The sequence below is a fragment of the Limulus polyphemus genome, unplaced genomic scaffold (assembly GCF_000517525.1).
Source record: "Limulus polyphemus unplaced genomic scaffold, Limulus_polyphemus-2.1.2 Scaffold479, whole genome shotgun sequence".
Lineage (NCBI taxonomy): Eukaryota > Metazoa > Arthropoda > Merostomata > Xiphosura > Limulidae > Limulus > Limulus polyphemus.
This window is the reverse complement of record NW_013666089.1, coordinates 123,957-147,804: the sequence shown is the minus strand read 5'-3', so window position 1 is coordinate 147,804 and position 23,848 is coordinate 123,957. Positions and strand designations below refer to the sequence as shown.

The 23,848-nt window shown below is 32.7% G+C and overlaps 1 protein-coding gene across 1 annotated transcript; it reads left to right on the top strand.

Annotated features, from left to right (window-relative positions):
- The first annotated feature begins 2,482 nt into the window (after nucleotides 1-2,482).
- On the top strand, nucleotides 2,483-17,436 carry LOC106458516 (ankyrin repeat domain-containing protein 34C-like). The gene is made up of 2 exons (XM_013918037.2): nucleotides 2,483-3,106; nucleotides 15,137-17,436. Exons 1-2 carry the CDS (start codon nucleotides 2,792-2,794, stop codon nucleotides 16,376-16,378), a joined length of 1,557 nt encoding a protein of 518 aa, XP_013773491.1. The 5' UTR covers nucleotides 2,483-2,791; the 3' UTR covers nucleotides 16,379-17,436.
- The last annotated feature ends 6,412 nt before the right edge of the window (nucleotides 17,437-23,848 follow it).

The following is a 23,848-nucleotide window of genomic DNA, read 5'->3' as shown; positions in this document are numbered from 1 at the left end:
ACAATTAAACGGATGTTGGGCGTGGTAAAACCAATGCGTTATGTGGATGCGAAGACTTAACTGAAAAGGAATATCGAGCATGACTCTTTCAACACGCACATTGTTCAAGAACTTCACAGAGACAATAAATTAAACTGAAACCTATTTAAATATGCATGGAGAATTTCATGAGTACTTAAAACCGTTACTTTAAACGGTAATTGACCTTTAAGTACGAAACTTTGGTATGGAAAGAAAGTCTGTTTCATATTACATACCCGCTTCATGCTAGCATAATATAACACTATCGCGTGTTTAGTCATTTTCCGTTTAGCTGTATTTTCTGAAAATTTTTGTCTTTTTTTTTCTATATATCGTTGAAAGTAGTTCTGTGTGCGGATATACAGGAGTGTCTATAATTATGATCCCACTGAAAATTTGAAATATTCGCTATGAAAACGAGTTTGATTAAAGAATCGTAGAGCTAATGTTTTCATCGTTCTCTGTTCAACGTAACTGTTGGATATACAATACTGTTTAGTGTAAGAGTTATTATTTAGTGACTTAATATTTAATGATTATTTCGTTTTCATAACAAGAGTGTAAAAAGTAATTATTTTAAAGGCGATAGTTAGGAGAAATTTCGTTACGTAACTCGGTAAGAGTCGAATCCTCTAAGCTTTTCTAGCTATGTGAGTATTGTTACATCATAGTGTCTCCTAGTTTCTAGAAAGTTCTAGACCTCAGTTGGAAAATATATAAATATAGGCGACTAAGTAAGTGCAAGTCAAGGGAATTTCAGATAGAAAAAAGTTAGTTAGTGAAAGAAAACGTAAAGTTAGTCGGCGTGTGAGTAATTAGCATTAACGGGTAATTTCTATAATGTGTTTCACAGCTGTATTGTAACAGCAGGGATAAGAAAAATAGTTTGTCTCGTCAATTGGGTTCTAAAGTAATTGAACCAGCCTGTATGGACGTTTGACGAAAAAAAAGAAAGAATTATTTAAAGCTCTGGATACAACTGTGATAACCAACAAAAGAAGTGAGGTGAAGTAAGTAGAAGTTAAGTTAGTGAAATTCAAGTTAGTCTGCGTGATTGTTAGTTTAGCTGAAAAAGGGTGATATTTTAAAGCGAATTTCACAGTTTAACAGAGATAAGGGGAATAATTTGTCTTGTCAAAGGGTGTTCTAAAGTAACTGAACCCTTCTGTGTGAACTCTGACGAAAAGGAGACAATTATTTAAAGCTCTGGATACAACTGTAGTAACCCACGGTGTAACGTAAGTGAATTTATCGCAGATTGATTGTATAATAAGAAACAGAGTAGAGAAAAATAATTCGCCTAGTCAATTGGATTCTAAAGTAACTGAACTAGCCTGTGTGGACTTTTGAAAAGAAAAGAAAATTATCTAGAGTTTTAGAGACAACTGTGATATTGTATAGTGTAAAAAATTTTTGTACTTACGTTTGACTTGCTTTGAATATATATATATTATTTTAAAACAAGTGGATTGTGTGCTATCCATTTACTGTTCAAAGTTATCTCCAACAAGTCGAAGACACCTACAGCAGAAGAATCCAAGCCCATATACAAAAACTCTGACAGTGACCATCATGATTATTCACACATAAAAACAATCAATGCGCCTTTGTTATAAGTAATGGATAATTTGTTTGTGGTTTATTTAGCCAATGTAAGGTAACACTATATGAGTGGCGTAGGAAGTCAATCTGTCTCAGTAAAGATGCGTCAAAATTAGAAAAATTACTCAGGAAAAGCAGGAGAATACATAAAATTTAATCCAGAACCCAAGAGCTTCCAGGTCCCTAAGGCGAACTCTGAAACCCTGGCGTAAAGGGTGTACTCGTGGCGCACATTTCTTCGCATCGCTAGGTTAAATAAACCTCCTTCCCCAATTTTGAATTTGTCTCCTACACCTCTGTATATTATGTTAGGGATATAATTACTGTTAGACACTTCTGAAAAAAAAAAGTATTCAGTTAAGATGGCGTCGTTTGTATATGATAATTTCTATGCTGTTGAAGCATGGAAAGTTATTACGAGAGTTTTATCTGTTTATATAATTTCATAAGGATACTAAGATATCTAGCTGTTTCATAACCAACGACATTGTCTCAATCAAACTTATAGTAAACTCATAAAACATGTTACTGACTTTCTCAATAAATGAATGAGTTTAGAGAATAAAAATAGAATGAATGCACTGTAGAACTACACGTTTCGTGAAATTAACTTATTTTCCTCTCTGTCCAAACAAAAATAAGTAACAAAATAGCAAATAATAAAAGAGGGGATTCATTTCCTATGGATTTCTTCAATGACGACTAGGCACGTGATTTGTTGATCAATGAGATAGGGCTCATGCGCCGAGCCAAGCTACGATGTCACGAAGAGCGAATCAGCCACGCGCCTTCACGTATACTTGTATTTTCATCGTTTACGGTTTAGAAAGTTATACAGCTGCTTGAAATAAGGCTTACCCACTGTGTCTTGTGCAATTTGAGGGATAACAATGTTGAGATAGTCTTTTAACCAAGCATACTGTTGCACGCTTCTGAAAAAAGGTGTTCAGCTAAGAAAGCATTGTTTGTAACTGCTGTGAGTGTTTATCCCTTGAAGAAACTGAATTTTCTGTTTAAAAAAAAAATCAAAATCAAATAATTTTTCTAACGTGTGACAGATTTAGAAGTGTACAGGGAATTAGGCTTCATACTTTTGTGTTAATCTGAGTTCACGCCTGTTAACAAGCTGGCTGTCCGATTTTACCTGGTTGACCCTGTGGTGGACACCATGACAGCGTTCGGAGGACCCAATCGAACGCCGGCACAGTTTGCTCTGTTTGATGCTATACAAAATAGGAGGTACAGACAAGCACTGCTTCTGGTGGAAGCAGGAGTTGATGTTAACAGTCGAAATGAGCGCGGCGAAACTCCGCTGATATGCACGTGCACTTACGTGGAGGAGTGCAAGAACCGCGCTAAGCTAGGACAACTCTTCTTGAACGCGGGCGCTGATCCGAACGTACAAGACTGGCAAGGTTTAACAGCACTCATGCATGCTTCTATTAAAGGTCAGACAGATATGGTGTTGCTCATCCTCGAAAACGTAAGTTTATTTTTTGTAAGAGACAACATGCACCAGAATACTCAGTATTGGTTTACAGCTACAAAGGAACTAATTTGTTCATTAAAAACTCTGGAAGTTCATAAAGAGTTTAGGTACAAATCAAATTACGTATTTTACTGGAATAGTTTGAATACGTTTTTTGTAAGAGACAACATGCACCAGGATACTCAGTCTTGGTTTACAAAGGAACTAATTTGTTCATTAGAAACTCTGGAAGTTCGTAAAGAGTTTAGGTACAAATGAAGTTACGTATTTTACTGGAATAGTTTGAATACGTTTTTATATTTAGTACTAAATTGTAAACTTAGCATGTAAACTCACAAAAAAACTACATTTCTTTGTTTTCTTCTATCTATATTTCATTAATTTATTAAACAGTAATACATTTTGTAAAAAATCAAGCTCCCTATTAGTGAATAGATTTACCACTTATTAATGTACTTATTAAACTTCTTTGAGACTTACTAAATATGTTGTTACTAGGGGACATCCAGGTAGAATAAAGATCCAGGTGTAAAAGTGGCGCCTGGTGGTTAGAACATTCGACTCGCAATCTGGGGGTCGCGGGTTCGAAACTTATCACTGGACATACTCGCCCTTTCATTCGTGGGGGTATTATAATGAGATGATCAGTACCATTATTCGATTAGATTTGGTGGTATATGGTGTTGAGTAACTGTCTTCCTTCTCGTCTATTACTTCTAAATTAGGGACAGCTAGCTCAAATATTCTTCAAGTAGTTTTGGCAAAATTCAACAAACAAATAGACAAAGAAAGAGGGTCTTTACGGTCGCGTACGATATTTAATATATCGGTTTATTGAAACAGTTGTAGAAAATGGCATTGTAAATTACATTTCCATCCATTTGAGGAAAATATGATTGAATGGAAAGTTTGTCTTATAAAAACACCCAAAAAGTCTGTCCAATACTTTAAAGATATTATAAAAGTATAAAAGACAAGCATGATCCTTAAAAAATAAAATAAATAATTTAGAAATATTTGAAGTATTTAGCTCTCAAGATATTACTTCCTAAAGTCACCGTAGAACGGGTTCTTTTGTCCACGTTCATTGTTTGAATAAATCAACTGATATTTAAACAACGAAGCACTTTATGTTAAATAGGTTAAATGTACTGTTTAAGACTAGAAAAGTATTAATAATATACAAATAAATCGTTTGCGGATACTTATGTGAACAAACTCTAATGTTATAACAGGTAAGTAGTGTAGCGTTTGCGACTAGACAAATACTAATATAAATACATAAATACTGTAGAAGCTACAACTAGACAAACTCTAATGTTAAACAGGTAAGTAGTGTAGCGTTTGCGACTAGACAAATACTGATACAAATACATAAATACTGTAGAAGCTACAACTAGACAAACTCTAATGTTAAACAGGTAAGTAGTGTAGCGTTTGCGACTAGACAAATACTAATATAAATACATAAATAGTGTACAGGCTACACTAAACAAATTTTAATGTTAAACGGGTGAGTAGTGTAATGTTTACGGCTAGTCAAATATTAATATATAACAAATAGTGTAGAGGTTAAAACTGGACAAAATTTGATGTTAAACAGGTAAGTAGTGTAATGTTTACGGCTAGACAAATATTAATATAAATACATAAATACTGTAGAAGCTACAACTAGACAAACTCTAATGTTAAACAGATAAGTAGTGTAGCGTTTGCGACTAGACAAATACTAATATAAATACATAAATACTGTAGAAGCTACAACTAGACAAACTCTAATGTTAAACAAGTAAGTAGTGTAGCGTTTGCGACTAGACAAATACTAATATAAATACATAAATACTGTAGAAGCTACAACTAGACAAACTCTAATGTTAAACAGGTAAGTAGTGTAGCGTTTGCGACTAGACAAATACTAATATAAATACATAAATACTGTAGAAGCTACAACTAGACAAACTCTAATGTTAAACAGGTAAGTAGTATAGCGCTTATGGCTTCGCAAATATTTATATCAAATAAATAGTGTACAGGCTACACTAAACAAATTTTAATGTTAAACGGGTAAGTAGTGTAATGTTTACGACTAGATAAATATTAATATAAAATAAATAGTGTAGGAGTTAAAACTGGACAAAGTTTGATGTTAAACAGGTGAGTAGTGTAATGTTTACGACTAGTTAAATATTAATATAAAATAAATAGTGTAGGAGTTAAAACTGGACAAAGTTTGATGTTAAACAGGTAAGTAGTGTAATGTTTACGGCTAGACAAATATTAATACAACAAAAATAGTGTAGGGGTTAAAATTAGACAAAGTTTGATGTTAAACAGGTAAGTAGTGTAATGTTTACGGCTAGACAAATATTAATATAACACAAATAGTGTAGGAGTTAAAACTGGACAAAGTTTGATGTTAAACAGGTGAGTAGAATAGCATTTACGGCTAGATATGTATAAATATAAAATAATAGTGTAGGAGTTAAAACTGGACAAACTTTAGCGTTAAACAGGTAAGTAGAGTAGCGTTTACGGCTAGACAAATATTAATATAAACTAAATAACGTAGGAGCTACAACTAAACAAACTTTAATGTTAAACAAGGAAGTTCGGTAGCGTTTATGACTAAGGAACGATATTATTTAATAAATATATAATGTAGCGGTTAAGATTAGACGAAATTTTATTTTAAAATATAAAAAAGAGGAGTGACTGATACGGCTACAAAAATCGATAAGATCAACGTTAAACAGTTAAGTATAGTTTAGCGTCTGCTGTTAATGTAGCAGATACCATCAAGATCTTTTATATTCAACGGACGAGGTGTGTAGTGGTTACGTTTTAACAAGCCGTTTCTCGAATATTAAAAATTAATGGTGTCAGTTTTTGCATTACACAAATGGAAACCAAAACAAAAATAATCATTAAATAGGAAAATACATCTCCTTTATTTCTCTATATATGACAAGGATTTTTATACATATAACAGAAAGAAGCTTACAGTAGGCACTTCATTGTAGACAAGATCGAAGAACGTGATTGCGACATCATCGTGAATTATTTTAAATGTTATCGATTCTTGCAAACCGCGATAGGTAAATGTAGATCACTGAGAATTACGCCTCGTGAAGAATAAAATTCTCGAAATTTCGAACAGCACTAGTAATTACTGTCCAATTTAAGCATAACACTTTTTTTCTAATACTATAATTTAACTAGAAGAAGATATTGCTTCAAATTACCATGGAAACTTAATAAGTTTCAGGGATTTACCCATCAAAACCATGATGTCCTAAGAAACACAGTCGTCTAAACCCTTATTCATTATTTCTTTAATCTTTTGTAAAGGATGAAATGTGTAAGTAAAAGGAGCACCGAATGAAAACGATCATGTTATATTTAATGTATAATATAACAGTAAATAGAAAAGAAAAAAACAACAACAATGCAGCGAGAAGGAGAACACTAAAACATTTACCGGGATACTTGGGGGGCCAGAGGATGCCGCCTCAGTATAATATAACAGTAAATAGAAAAGAAAAAAACAACAACAATGCAGCGAGAAGGAGAACACTAAAACATTTACCGGGATACTTGTGGGTCCAGAGGATGCCGCCTCAGTATAATATAACAGTAAATAGAAAAGAAAAACAACAACAACAATGCAGCGAGAAGGAGAACACTAAAACATTTACCTGGATACTTGGGTGCCCAAAGGATGCCGCCTCAGTAAGAGGTCGACAGATTAGTGGAGATCAAAGGATGCCGTCTGACGGTTACACAACTATTATAATATGCACATTATAGCGACACCTGGGGGTTACATAATGATTACCTAATATACACACCCGAAGGTTACCTAATTGTTATGTAATAGGCACCAGAGGGTGATGACGTAATAGAACAACGCAGTGGCACTAGAAGGCGCGTTGCTATGGCCACAAAGTGACACCAGAGGGTGAATTTGCATGATGAATGAACCACCAGAAGGTGATGTAGATCAACATGATATTAATTTTATAGTAACAATCAGTTATATTACTAAGGGCAATATTTCTATAAATGGATTGTGTTACTAAGGGTAGTGTTTATATAGGTGGATAGGGCTACTAGACATATTGTGTGGGTTTTACAAAGGCAGATGGTGTTTCTATAGGCAGATTGTGTTACTATACTCTCATAAGGCTGCCTAAAGGTCTCAACTTGTCTCAGATTATGTTCGTATTTTCCATTTATATATGTATTTGTATTCCATGTGTTTTACAAAGGCGGATTGTGTTATTAAACAGGTTGTGTTACTAAAGTTCTATAGGTGGATGGTATTTCTATAAATGGATAATTCAATAGAATGTTGAGCTTAATGTATGGTGTTTCATCTTGTGATTGCATCATCAATGTCTAGATTTAATTACATATCCTAAAGGTGTCAATCTATTATTCCTGTTTTTTATTGGTTTAACATAACTACAAAAATGTTCTTAACAAAATATTTCATTTTATTGTAGTTTTAATCAATAAATTTATTTGTATTACAAAGGAGGATTGTGTTACTGTATTTCCATAGGATTCCATACAGATTTCAACTTGTACCAACCTATATTTATGGTTTTCATTTATATGTTTAACTGTATTACATGTGTTTCTATAGGCAGATGGTGTTACTAGCATTTATAGAAACACCACCCAACCAAGCAGCATAATCCTGAGTAAGACCATCCATCAACAGAACCTTAAAAACACAACCCGCCTAGTAACACAGTCTGCCTTTGTAAAAACACATGTAATACGAATAAATATATAAATGGGAACTATAAAAGCAGGTTGAGACTAGTTGAAACCTGTTGGCAGCCCTACGGGACTATGGTAAGACCATTCTTTGTAAGACCATTCGCCTATACAAACACTACTCTTAGTAACATAATACATTTATAGAAACATTACCCTTAGTAGCACCGTCTGCCTATATAACATTTATAATAGCATCCGCCTATAGTAATAGGCCCTCATGTATTGAATTATTATGCCAACTCTAAACCAGCAGCGTTATATGGGGGCGTTATAATGTTACGGTGAATCCCACTATTCGTTGGTAAAAGAGTAGCCCAAGAGTTGGCGGTGGGTGGTGATGACTAGCTGCCTTCCCCCTAGTCTTACACTGCTAAATTAGGGACGGCTAGCGCAGATGGCCCGCGTGTAGCTTTGCGCGAAATCCATAACAAACAAACAAACCACCTGGCCATGCCGGGCCAGGGTGCAAATAGAAGATGTACATATTTTTGTTTTTACTTTTCATTCTATGACAATGAAGTTTGCGATGAAAATAAATCAATTTGTAGAGTATAACATTTTGCTATGTTCTACCTGTCATTTGTTACTTTTGGCCTGATTATGATCAACAAATATTCTCAACTGTGGCATTTGAGCATTTCATACTCTTCAAACAAGACCAACTCCACTTACCACTCATTCAGCAAGAAATAAAAGAAGAATTGTGACTATCAAAATATTTATTAAAATGTTCAAGACACTTTTTGGTTCAGGTAATTTCATGGCTTATCTAAATAACATGCACTTGTAGTCTGTCACCATACAGGGGTTTATGCAGAATTCAATTTATAATACTTGTAGTATATATTCTCATCATGTTCATAAAACATTTTATATAAACAATACTACAACTGAACACCAAGAGACACCTAAGTCCGCGTTCGATCACATTAACAGTTTCACGTAATATATGTACAACAAATGCAAATGTAATGACCTACAACATTAAAGAGGGCCTTTATAGAGGGGGGTCCAAAGTCTCTCTTCCCTCTTAATTTTTAACCCCAGTGCCTTTTCCCTCACAACCCCCTCATTAATCATGGATCACACAAAGTTGTATATACTTCCTTTTATATCACTATCTGAGTTATCACCACCCAAGACATTTTCTGTTGTTGGAACATATTCATCATTTGCATCGACTGTGTTGAGAATGTCAGTTAGTTGTTGAGGAAGCAACTTATCTTCATACCACAATGATTCAAGAAGACCATTTACCAGTGTCCAACCTGGCCTGTAGATGGCTCAGGAACATCCGGTTCTGGAATGTGTGTGTGTGTGTTGGGGAAATGTTTTGGCACAGGGGAGAATTTCCCTCCTTTCACACCCCTTGAATTAAACACAGTGCACTAAAACCAGAAATACGATAATAAAAATCAGCAGAAGAAATCTAGATTAATATGTCATTGAATTCCCTTGATCTCCACCGCGTGAGATAAAATTAATATGTCATTGAATACCCTTGACCTCCACCGCGTGAGATAAAATAAACTGGTAGGGGTGGGGAACTTTTACTGACACGTGTACAGTACATATAAATACAGCGATCAAATCCAGAATGTCGTTTCTTAGGCAACGCATTGTTTGTTTTGAACTCTGCTTTGTATGTCTCCGTATACACTGGTACTGTATTCTATGAGTACTTGTCTACTTCGTTCAGCTCGTGCATCAATAATATGGTATATTAAAAGCAGCACAGAACTCTTCCTAGAATTGTGTAACTAACATAAACGCTTCCACTACTTCGGCTTACTGTATCGAGATAAGTAAATCGCTTACATAGCCACCGTTTTTTTTTTAATTTTTTACACAAGCAGAATATAATGTACTTGCTTCATCAGATGGATTATGGAAAGTTGGTTTTTTATTGTTGTTTTTCATGCGAAGAGAAATAAATTACTAAAGTGTTTAAGTATAAGCCAGATCCTTGGAATTTTTAAGCTAAAAAACCTCATTCGGTTTTTACGTGACACCATCCTCTATATGTGTGATCGAAACATATTCCTGAGCATCTTTCTTATTATTCGCGGATATGCTATATTAGAAATGTAGGTCTTCCTTTCTTTGTGTCACTAATTTTCTTTTTCTAACTAGACATGCGTACTAACATTGTTCTTTTCTTATTATATTGTTACCCATCTAATTATGGTACACACGTTTTTCTGTGTGGTTATTATAATTATTTTTGATACGCATTCTTGTCTTAGTTATTATTTTGCTGATATTTATTGTGATACAGCAAACATTCCATTTCTTTGCTTGTTGTTATGTACTGTGTTGTGGTAGAAATTTACGTTTTTATCTTGTATTCGTTTTCTGTGTAATTCTAGGCCATCTTGTTCTTCTCTGGTATATTCTAACATTAATATTGTTAATATTAATATATGTTTCGATGAATATTCCTATTACCTTTTGCTTGATTTTGTAATAACTTAGTGAGCCATGGTATATATTTTTGTTTTTTTGTTATTATCTTATTGCTTACAGAACTACGGAAGGTTTTTTGTTTTATTATCATGTTCATATTTATTGTTTTAATTCTGTTTAATTTTGTAATAACTTAGTGCGCCATGGAATGTATTTTTTGTTTTTTGTTATTATCTTATTGCTTACAATACTATGGAAGGTTTCTGTTTTATTATTATGTTCATATTTATTGTTTTAATTTTGTAATAACTTAGTGCGCCATGAAATGTATTTTTTGTTCTTTGTTATTATCTTATTGCTTACAATACTATGGAAGGTTTCTGTTTTATTATTATGTTCATATTTATTGTTTTAATTCTGTAATAACTTAGTGCGCCATGAAATGTATTTTTTGTTCTTTGTTATTATCTTATTGCTTACAGTACCACGGAAGGTTTTTGTTTTATTATCATGTTCATATTTATTGTTTTAATTCTGTTTAATTTTGTAATAACTTAGTGCGCCATGGAATGTATTTTTTATTCTTTGTTATTATCTTATTGCTTACAATACTATGGAAGGTTTCTGTTTTATTATTATGTTCATATTTATTGTTTTAATTCTGTTTAATATTGTAATAATTTAGTGCCCCATGGAATATATTTTTTGTTCTTTGTTATTATCTTATTGCTTACAGTACTATTAAAAGTTTATGGAAGATTTCTGTTTTATTATCATGTTCATGTTTATTGTTTTAATTCTGTTTAATTTTGTAATAATTTAGTGCTCCATGGAATATATTTTTGATCTTTGTTATTATCTTATTGCTTACAGTACTACGGAAGGTTTTTAATTTATTATCATGTTCATATTTATTGTTCTAATTCTGTTTAATTTTGTAATAATAATAACAAAGAACAAAAAATACATTCCATGGCGCACTAAGTTATTACAGAATTAAAACAATAAATATGAACATAATAATAAAACAGAAACCTTCCATAGTATTGTAAGCAATAAGATAATAACAAAGAACAAAAAATACATTCCATGGCGCACTAAGTTATTACAAAATTAAACAGAATTAGAACAATAAATATGAACATGATAATAAATTAAAAACCTTCCGTAGTACTGTAAGCAATAAGATAATAACAAAGAACAAAACTATATTCCATGGAGCACTAAATCTTATTGCTTACAGTACTACGGAAGGTTTTTGTTTTATTATCATGTTCATATTTATTGTTTTAATTCTGTTTAATTTTGTAATAACATAGTGCGCCATGGAATATATTTTTGTTCTTTGTTATCATCTTATTGCTTACAGTACTACGGAAGGTTTTTAATTTATTATCATATTCATATTTATTGTTTTAATTCTGTTTAATTTTGTAATAGTTTTGTGCGCCATGGAATATATTTTTGTTCCTTGTTATTATCTTATTGTTCTGTTTCATTATCATGTTAATATTTGTTGTTTAATTGTAGGTATTCTCACTCTTCTATGATAATATCATATTTTCTGTGTTCTTATTTACTGTATTATGGTAAACTAGCAGATATTCCCGCCCCTCCGGGCAGGTATAACTGCTAGTTTCTGCGGAAGGCTATTGGGTCTGAGGCCTATTCTGAAATTGTCTGACAGTTCTACAACAATGTACTCATACTTGACATTCAATAATGCTAACCATCTTTAAGAAAAATTATTTTATTAAAAGTTTAGTTTAAAAATGAATTATCATCACAGAGTAGTTTTATTGAAGTATTTCTTTGTAGATGCAGTTATCAATGAAAGTGCCTTGCTTTTCTGTTGCAACAATTATGAGATTTTCACTAAAGAAAAACTGTTACGTATTAGAATTTCTGAGTTTAGAGTTAACTGATAATTTAAATTTAGTAGTTAAATAGTACTTTGGATTTAATATTTAAATATATGCCGATATTGTAGTCAATTTACGATATTTCCCGATATTTTAGTCAATTTACGATATTTGCCAACAAAATTGATACACACCGTTTTCGTTTTTAACACAAATACGTTTTAATATACACACAACAGTACAATTTACAATAACAATTATTACAAATAGTTATTACAAACAATGATTTATAAACAGAAGTTTCAAAAACTTACAAAAAAATAAAGTTTTCTTTCTAGTCTGAAACCTCCTTGATATCTTATCGAGGGTTCACGATGAGCCAATTAATTATGAGTTGATGTAGATACGATCCGCTGGGAAGTTAGCAAGTTTTGTCCTTTGCCACACACACTAGGTTTTCCAAGATGAATTTATATGTCTCCGTAAAATTGCTAATGTCCGATGAAAATCCACTGAAGTTAAATGATTAGTAACGTTCGAAATTTATAAATATTCCTGGTCAAATATCTGAAGTTTTCCGATTGATAAGCGTTATAACTATCACAATTATAGCTTCCGAAGTTTTATAGCACAACGATTATAGCGAACTAACAATAGACACTCTCCTTGGCGCGTCGCGTTGGTTATATTTATATCTGTGGGGAGGTTTTCTCGAAAATTCAGTCTTACGTAACAATACTGGTTAAAACGTTTACATATATATAGATATATTGTTGATTCTTACTCTCGAGACTCTTCTAAAATTTTGGAGAATAGGCGGGAGTTTCGCAATACCTATATAACAGTATAAGCTACGTATGTTTCTAAATATATAGTTAATCTAAACAACGTTCATATTAAAATAAATACATAACAACAAATTCGTTACAGAAACAAATAATTTTTTAAAGTTTGTTTTATATTTGAAACTTACTTTTTTGTAATTTTTTATTGGTTAAATCTGAAACGTGATTTTTCTGGAAATTTCAATTGTTTTATTTATTGCTTAGCTATAAAATACTGCCTAGTTATATGAATATTCAATGGACGTATATATCGCAAACTCCATTATAATAAGATATTCCTTTTTCCTCGGGTATTTTCTATTTATTGTTCCCTCTGTTATTGTTGTCATTTTTCCATTTTTGTTCAATATTCACAGTGTCAAATTTTTCTTGTTTATGACTTAAAGTTTTAAGGTAGTCATTACTAGTTAAGGACATTTCTGTTTTTCATTGTGTTGTCACGGTAACATCGTGTTGGTTTAATTGTGTTAAACGTACAATTCTCATACTATTCATCCACCCTTAAAGCCTTTTTTTAACCTATAATACAAATATGTTTGAATGTTTCTGTCACCATAGTTCCAAATCTACAAGTATAAATTATTACAAACACAAATGATTTGCAAATGTCGATTTTGACGTAATATGTTCATCAAGTTATGCTATGCCAGTGTTACATGCTAGACATACATGTGTCACAATAAAATTTTTATTTATATATATAAAGAAATACTTGTGATAAGCTATGTGTAACATAAAATAATGTCATGTTGCACAATATTTGTTATGCACTAGAAATACCCGCTCTTCAATATGTGTTTTTAAAGTTGCTACATATAGAGCAATAGTAATTATCAGCTTTTGGTGTTGAAATTATTGCCATGTAACTCATTGAACATTAAATATAACAGATATTGTTTGGTTGTGATTCACAAATAAATAAACAACAATTACCGTCATTCTTTGTTATGACTATAAGATAGTACGAACTACAAGAAAATTATTTTAAACACTGACTGTATATAACACGATGGATGATAAGATAAAGATCACTAGTTAAGGTGACTCTAATTTTCGGTAATGTCTGATTTAAAGATTGTTATTGTTCGAACAGAAATGTTGTTAGAAAATATTTCATCCAAACTGTGATGTGTGAAAGAACAGTATGCTTAAGAAAACTGCTATCTGAAATGAAAAGTTTCTTATGCATATTGTTTCTCAGATCTTTGTTATAAACGTTGTTTGACTTAAGATACATTATTTAGAAATTGTCTGACCTTAAGTTTTTCTCACAAGGTATTGTTTGAATTGAGATATATGATTAAAATAATAGTCGTGTAGCCGGAGAAGTTTGTTATAATTTGAATAGAGATATATGTTTAAAAAACTGCTGCCTGAACAGAAAAATTTGTCATGACATTGTTTAAATTGAGATATATACTTAAGAAAACTTCTGTCTAATCAGAAATGTTTCTATGAGACACGCGCTCAAGAAAACTGCTGCCTGATCAAAAAAGTCTGTCATAGCATTGTTTGAATTAAGACATATGCTTAAGAAAACTGCTGTCTGATCAGAAAGATTTATGACATTGCTTGAATTGAAACGCATTGTTAATTGAACTAGAACGATATTTTCTGAGTAAGACAGAAAAGTAAAACTATTTCTGGCTACAAGACATCACGTACGCTAGGTATCACTTTCACATTTTTTTACTACTCCGTGTAAGAATACATAGTAAAATTATAAAAGAATGAAACCAGAATGAAGTGGTATTTCCTGATGTGACAACAATTTTATTTATTTTTGTTGTTGTTGAAATGATACGACCCTATCTGCCTACCGCTCATTGGTAAGTCTGTCGGATTATGACGCCGAAGATAGAGTTTAGATACCCGTGGTGGACAGATAGCCCATTGTATAGCTTTGCAATTAACAACTAACAAACAGAGAAAATGATATTAATGTAAAATGTTCACAGGTTTAAAACTAAGTTCTTTGGTAAGGTGCTAATTTTAGTAAGGTCTTTAGTATTTTTTTCTCCCAGAAACTGTTTATTAATAAATAGTATTAGAAAAAAAAACTTAAGTTTATTCATTTAACAGTGTGTATTACAGCTGATATCATCTTCTATATATTTACACAGAATAAAACGGAACCTGGGATCCAGGATATGGAAGGAAACACTGCACTGATGTACGCTGCCACACGTGGTCATGCTAACGTTATCTCCATCTTTACAAATACATTCAAACATCAACGAAGAGCATTACATTTAGGCCAGAAGAACAACCAAGGACTGACAGCCTTACAATTGGCTTCAAAAAACAAACATGACGGTTGTGTAAGACTGCTTACCAGAGAAGCACAGCAGTTTCCAAACAGTCTTGTTGGAGAATTTCCAGATCCCAAAGAACTTGAAAGAGCACCCACACCAACGAAGAAGAAGCACAAAGGATTAAAAATTAATTTTTTTTCATCCGTAGGAAAAGATGAAGGACGTGTTATAATTCCTGAAGAAAAAATTTGTTTTTCTTCTTCAAGTAGTAAGGAAACGGCAGAGGGAGAAAAGAAGAATCCTCTTGACATAAACTCGCGTGTTGACGCCTCCCCTCTACCAGATATAAAACGATTGTGTTCAACTGGGTCTTTACAATCGGACAACAGTGTTTCTCAGCTCAAACCCAGGAAAGACACTTCACTTCTTCACACACAAACAAAAACAGAAGACACGGAGCTTATAATGTCATCTGCAGAAGAACTTCAGGGTGTAAATAAAACCGAACAAAGTGATCAAGACCCTGTCAAAGAAGGTGAAGTTATGACCGCATCGTCCAACTCATTCTCGTCTGGACTAACGTCTGATAAATATTCCATACTCCCCCTTATTACACTTCGCTCAATTGGCCACATAGATGCATCAGTGTCTAGTACTACAAGTGAACCATGGGACTGGGATCTTTCTGTTCGTAGCAGACTGACAGGAAAATACCGTTTGGATACTGGAAGCCGGAGTTTGTCCGAATCTCGTGGAAAACTTACAGACAGTCTAGAAGGTATGAAAGAAAAACCATTCAGTAGTTCTGACAAACTTCACGAAGTCTTGCCAAAGGAATGTTTGTCTCCTAGTCCGTCTGAAGATAAGACATCAACTTCTTCATCCAAAGTAAGATCGTCTGAAGGTATCAGCATTCTACCTCCTCTCTTTCCTGGATGCAAAGATGGTGTACACCTTCCACCTATCAGAAGCAGTCTAACACATTATAAGCGTGGACATGTAGTGTCTCCAGCTACTGTAGAACACAACTCTATCAAAGAAGAGATGGATCAGAGCGACATTATTCAAACACCAAAATCAGAGTTTACACCAAAGGGAATTAAAACATGACCAGATTTTACTTAACAAAAAGTGCTCTTTAACTTATCTTCTCACATATTGTGTAGTTTATCTAATATTACTGAGCCAAGCATATCCCGTAACATTCTTAAACGATACAGCTTCTGAATACGCCTTGAAGCAGCCTAAACTGAAGCAACTTACCACAGTTTTACTTGCACAAGCCACAACAGTGATATTCAAATAACTAAAATCCAATTCTTTTGCGAACAAAGTAGGCAACCTACGATTTTATTATGTGATGGTAAAAGGCTTATTATTTTTTACCCTTGTCAGAAATTTAACAATATGATCTTCAAATCTAGCACTTCGAAAACTGTAGGTATTTGGATACTCAAACTGCAGGAGCCATGTTTATCTTATTATATTTAATATATTTAATTAATTTAGATATCTAATAAGGGTTTACAAGCAATTTATTACGAACAAAACTGTCAAACATTATATTTGATAATTTTATGAAAAAATTGTAAACATGTACATACAACCTAATAGCCAGAATAATTGTCCATAATTGATTTTGGACTATAAGGTCGTACTATTTGTCTGCTTTACAATCTTTTTCATTTACTTCTTACAGTTTATCACATTTGCTTTTATTCTAATGGAATACTGAACTTTCAAACTGGATTATAAAATAACAATAAGACAGCAGTTACTCTGAACTTTCCTAAAAGTGCCAGTTCAATTTTTCAAAAGCCTCAGTAGTAACCCCGGAACCCTGGACGTATGCGCTAATTGGCTGCTTTAGTAAGAGGGTAAGGGATAGAGACATCCACTAAGTGGCATCAGAATGCGATGAACTCATAATTCCACGAATTATTACCAATAGACGTGTTGGTAGAGAAGAGGATAGGATAATTAGGTCATCTGTAATGAGCATGCAGATAGTTTGCTAGCAAACCACCAGAGGGTGATGTACATCAACATGTCATCAACTTTATAGTAACAAACAGTCTTAAAATTAATAATTTGTTAAATTTGCTAAACATTCTTTTTTACAGTTATCAGTACTGAAAATCTTTTATCAAAATTACAGTTTCAGTTTATAAGCAAGACATTAAATCTGCTATTTTAATGTCTCATTCTTATCATTATGGTCAATTTTGTAGTTTTTGCATATATATACTTAATTGCTAATTCAGTATTTTACAACTTAATTTATATTATTGTATTTGACGTTTTGTTAATAGATGATTTTGAATGTGTGACACTGTCAAGGTTGTGATTTTATATTTTGTTGTAAAGTATATTCTGTAATGATAAACAGTAAATGCATTGGATTTATAAAATGTGAAAGAATAGTCACTTGAGTTATAATTAAAAGTCCTTTTAAGGTTATTATTGTCAACTATTTCTTCAGTTATAAATTATGTTCATTTGTAAATAATGTATTTGATGCTTTGGTGAACTAATAAGCTTACATGTTACAGTGTACATAAAGTGAAGTTTTGAAAGACAAAGAAATAGAATTTCTGGTTTGTCTGTCTGTTTTATATAAACGAAAACATTATTTGTTTTAGCCTTAGGCAAATACTCACTTGGTTTTACACAAGGGTCAAGCTTTCTCAGTTTGCCATCAGCTGGGGTACATAAAACTAATGAAGCAATAGAATTGAAAGAGTGACTTATCTGTATTAAACTTTCGTTTCTTTTTTAAAGTTCTACAGAATGGTAAAAATATTATTTATCGAGCCTATATACATAAAGTTCCAAAGAAGCAAGAAACAAGCTATAATTAACATTTCGAAAATATCTAGAGAAATGTAAGAATATAATTTTCTACAATAGTAATGGCTAAACATAACTATTTATATATATCCTTTAAACTTTAGTGGAACAAATAAACTTATAAAGCTAAACATGAACTTATTGTATAGTATTAAGAGATTTAAATAAGCATCCTTTTCAGGGTAAATAGATGTTATACAATATATTAATTATAGAAATGAATTAGCAATATGCGTTTTACATATAAAGTATATCACGCAAGTTAAATATAAAAGCAAAACTGTAATCAATACGCTAAATGTGTACTAAATCATTACTTAAAAACACAATCGGTTATATTAATCATCTCATTCAATAAAAATGAAACATTAGATGTGATGAAAACTTTTCAGCGGCATGTTAAAAGTTTTAGTAACATTACCAGCCTATAGAAATACATGTAAATACAGTTAAATATATAAATGAAAATTATAAATATAAATTGAGACAATTTGAAATCAGTATGCAACCCTACGAATTACAGTAACACCATCTGCCTATAAAAATAACATCTGCCTTTGTAAAATGTATGTAATGCAATTAAATATACAAGCGAAAACCATATAGTTGTTCATGATGATAAGAACTAGAAATCGAAATAGCAGATTTAATGTTTTAATTATAAAGTGAAACTTTAATTGTGATAAAACCTTTCCAATACTGGTCATTGTGAAAACGATTGTTATGCAAATTTGAAAAGTTATTAATTCTAAGACTTTGATTGTTACTATAAAATTGATGACATGTTGATGGACATCATCCTCTGGTACTTTGCTCATGAACTATCTGAGCACTCATCATAGATGACCTCATCTTCTCTACAAACACGACCTCTGGTGCCACTTCATGAACATCTATACCCCTCTTCCGAGGCACTCAATCAGCGCGTGCGTCCAGGGTTACTGCTAACTTCATATGTTATTTTCACCATACAGTTATATAATCAATGCTTTAAAACTGTTCCCAACTGGCGTTCAGTTATTAGAAATAGATAACTGAAAAAGTTATCAACAAAGGTGTGAGCGATTTCTCTTATCACTATTTATACCATGAAATTCTACAGAGTTGCATATATGTTTTTGTTGTTTAATGCAAAGCTACATAATGAACTACCTGCACTGTATCCGTGTAGGAGATCAAACTCTGAATTTTAAGCATTCAAGCCTGCCATTGAACTTTCGGGGAACAGTATAAAGTAAATCTTACATTATTACTTGTTTTGTTTTTCATAAATAGAGCCTGCCTTCATCTATTACTTGGCTTTTTTATTCTAAAAATTAGAGTAAATTACTTGGTTCTATTTCATTTGAATGCATTTTTCTAAGCTTTGAAACCAATAACTATATGTGGCTAGAATCATAAATTGCCAGAGACAGCAGATTAAAGTCTAATTGTAGAAAACTTTCGATCATGATTTAATGGTATAGTACTGAATGACAAAAACTATTTAGAAATTAATACACACATTTTTTAATTGGTTTAGAACATCTAGTATTTATGTCTACATACGTGAGTGCGCGTGTGTGCAAGAATACAAACACACACTATAATAAGTTGCTGTTGTTTCTTCAAAACTATGCAGATAAAACTGAGATAGTTGAATTTTACTTCAGTAAAAACTGTTTCATGTATTGCACACCAGGTAAAGCTTTTAAGGTTATGGATGTGTTTGAAATTGAACTTTATGCTTTTGTTTTAATAAATAATCAAAGAAATGTATATCTTAATGACAAATTTTCTTGTACTATATGAAATTAAATTTTTCTCAAATTAATATTTGTGTAAATACAGAAAATAAGATACTAAATAACAGTAATAACGGTTAATTAGTGAAAGAAAGATATTTTGTAAAACTTTTGTTGTTGTTTGTTGTTAAACGCAAATATACGAAATGAGCTATCTGTGTTCTGCCCAAAGCGTGTATTGAAACCCGAATTTTTAAGAGTTTTAAGCCTTTAGACTTACCCGGGCAGATCTGTAAGAATATGTATATCTGTTTATTATGCTTCCTTCAATTGGTAGATGTGAAACGTTATATTAATGAAGAATTAAAGATATTTTGAAATGAGTAAGCGTTAATAGCAGAATTCGTTAAGAGTGTATCAACTGTTCAAAAGCTAAATAAAGATGGTATAAAACTTGTTGATTCCTTCTATAAGATATCCATAATCTTCATGTCACAATACTCTATTCATTACATTTAAAATCAGCCCGCCATTAGGGACTTTTAGAGTTTGTAAGACATGGGTACAAAACCATATGTTCACAACCTTTTGAACCAACTCACTACTGAAAGACATCTACCTATGATAAAAAAGGGTGTGTCTGTGTGTGACCGCCATAATTCCGAAAGGAAAAACCTAGAAACCTGAAATTTTGTTCCCATACCAAGTGGACCTGAGGGTGTGCACCTGGGTATTATTACTTATCTACGTGCGTGCGTGCGTACATCTTTTTAATGAGGCAAGCTATCAAAAAAACCACATAGAAAAGAAGTGTGTGACCACCGTAGCTACAAGGGGAAAGAACCTAGACACCTGAAATTTTGCACCCATACAGAGGTTATGCACCTAGGTATTACTTATTTTATCCACGTGCAAATGTGCATCTTTTTAAAGAGACAAGCTAGCGAAGAACCACATAGAAAAGAATTGATTCCTTATATTACAAACAGAAATCACATACAGACAGACACTCACATCCATGCATGCGTGTCTGTCTGTGTATATGACCATCATAGCTCCAAGAGGAAAGAACCTAGAAACCTGAAATTTTCCCCCCACACTGAGTGGACCCTGAGAGTGTGTGTGCCTGGGTATTATTACTTATCTATGTGCATGCATCTTTTTAATGAGGCAAGTTAGCGAAAAACCACATAGAAAAGAAGTATTACTGCCATAGCTCCAAAAAGAAAGAGCCTAGAAACCTGAAATTTTGCACCCATACTAAGTGGACCCTGAGGTTGTTCAGCTGGGTATTATTACATATCTATGTGCATGCATCTTTTTGTGAGGCAAGCTGGCGAAAAACGCATAGGAAAGAATGTGACTTCCAAAACATCAAGAGCAAATAATTTAGAAACCTAAAATTTTGCACCAATACTAAGTGGACCCTGAGGATGTGCACCTGGGTATTACTTATCTTATTTACGTGCATGCACGCATGCGCATCTTTTTAATGAGGCAAATTAGCAAAAACCACATAGAAAAGCCAGTGTGTTTTGGTAACAATGCGTTCCAACAATGCCTTTTATGTCATGTTGATTAACAACAAAAGTATATAGGTTATACGTTTATGCTAAAAATGGGTTCAGAATACACACACTATCAACCTAAAAACCAGAGCAAAGCCGGGTACTTTCACTAGTAGGTAATAAAAGTGGGACATTCATTACTCTTGAACAAACCTACCATTGCAAGACATAGGTATCAAATTAACATATTCAAACCAGCCAGTGTAAGACACAGGTATCAATCTAGTATAATAATTGTTTGAACCAACTCACCACTGCAAGACATAGGTATTAAATTAGCATATTCACTATCTTCTGAATCAACCAATCAGGCCTATATCATATTGTTGATATATATGTCTCAGCAAAATGTATGTCCATATGATTTTCACATATGACTAATTTCTATTTTTTAAAACTTTTTGTATTGTAATTTCACCTAATAAACAACTATTTAATAAGCTGTAAAGCTTCTAGATTAATAAAACCTTAATTTTAATGAGGTACTACTTCAGCCTTAAGTTTCTTTTCACGTTAATACATCGATGTATATATGACATTAAAACAATATTCATCATATCCACTACCTATTGAACCAACTTGTAAGACATAGGCAATCAAACCAGCATAATCACAATCTCTTACACCAGCCCACCACTGTAAAGACATAGGTTTCAGAGTGTGATATTCCCTAACGTTTAAACCAACCTACCATTGTAGATTGTAATAGTATTTGTAATATTTGGGTATTAAAGTGACATGTTCACTACCTTCAGGATCAGCCTATCATTGTGGACTTTATGGATGTGACTTTCTCACTACTTTTTCAGTTAGCCAATACTGTCTACCTTAGCACAGTACAAGATAGGTATCACAATGGACTAGTCATTGCTAACTAAGATAAACTTTCATCTGTAAACCACAGTTATATGACGTGATTAAAACAGATTATTCACTATGTATTGAACAAACTCGCCATTGTAAATCTTAACATTAACCCCATCACTGCGAGAATCAGCTAAAATCCTTTGAAACTTTATTACTGTTAAATGCAGAAATCGACTTTTCTCCACAACAGCCAAAAACAGATCTCCCCTGGCCTTGAATTGTTTGTCATTCTATTGTTATATGTTGGAGAACCGTTTTCACCAAATTTTGTACATTTTCTTGTTGGAAATCTAAATTTCCATTGTTTAATAACAGAAACTTTTCATTGATTCTTAAGACTGTAAGTCATTAATATAAAAGTGGCATACTGAGTACTTACTAATCCAGAGCAGCACATCCAGCAACTATGGACTTTTGTACTGTGATAAATTAGCACCATAAAGGCATGTTCAATACTTAATAATCAAATTTAACTTACAAAAGTAGGTTTTGGAACTAAAATATAAAACTATCAATGTAGCATATCCAATACTATTTCTGCTATTTAATTCACAGAACCAAATGGGTTGGTGTGTACTTTTAAGGAAGCTATCAGTGAGGATGTGCAATTTATTTATAGAGTTTGTAGAACGGAGGAGAAATTGGAGTCGAATCTAATTAGAGTAGAAGCAATAGATAAAGAGAAGTATAAACTGTGGGAAATGGCAACAGGATTTCAAGAGGAACTTAAGCTTTTACATGCAAGGGATACATCAGCTAACAATGACTTCCAGGAAGTTAGAAACCATTAAAGCTAAAAGTAGTGGATATAACTGTAATGAGCATATTCTATTGAGCAACAGCTTTCAGCCTCGAGCTTGTACACATGAGGAACTATTAAAGGGAAGGAAAACAAAAACGACAGAAAAGGATGGGAATAATAAACTTTAAGAGGTTATTGTTATAGGTTATTCTTTGATAAGGCATGCAGATAGGATAATCTATGGGGTAAATAGGGACAAGAGAATTAGATGATGCTATCCAGAGTCAGGAGTAGAGGATATAACTGACAAAGCAAGAGATATAATAAAGGGGCTAACAATGATGCAGTCTTTGTTGTGCAAATAGGGGTTAATGATATAAGGAAAGGTAGGTCAGAAGAGCTAATTGATAAGTACAGGGAATTGAGAAAAGCATTTAAAGAAAATGGACACAATTTAATTGTGTCAGAAATACTGCCAAGATTTAATTGTGAGGATGAAACTGTAAGTATGACAGTAGGGCTGAATGCTGAGCTTAGGTTAATTTGTAAGAATGAGTAGATTGGCTGTTTGGACTTGTGTGATCAGTTCAATTGGAGAAGGGACCTTTTTAAAATGTATTGTTTATATTTTAATAGGGTAGGAGTTGGCTTGTTTGCAAGGACTATTAACTCAGCTACAATGTAATTTTTAAACTAGAACTAGTAGTGAAGGCCAGGACAAATTAAATTAAGAAAAATAAGATGCAGTGAAAAGTTTAGCGTAGGAACACAGTATAGAAGTAGTTATAAGGTTAGGCTTAATTGTTACAATCGTAATACCAGAAGTATA

Bases quoted from the DNA above. Each gene is read 5' to 3' on its own strand.
- LOC106458516 (XM_013918037.2), top strand. From the start codon at position 2,792: ATGACAGCGTTCGGAGGACCCAATCGAACGCCGGCACAGTTTGCTCTG. The intron at 3,107-15,136 runs GTAAGTTTATTT...ATATTTACACAG, and splicing joins TGTTGCTCATCCTCGAAAAC to AATAAAACGGAACCTGGGAT.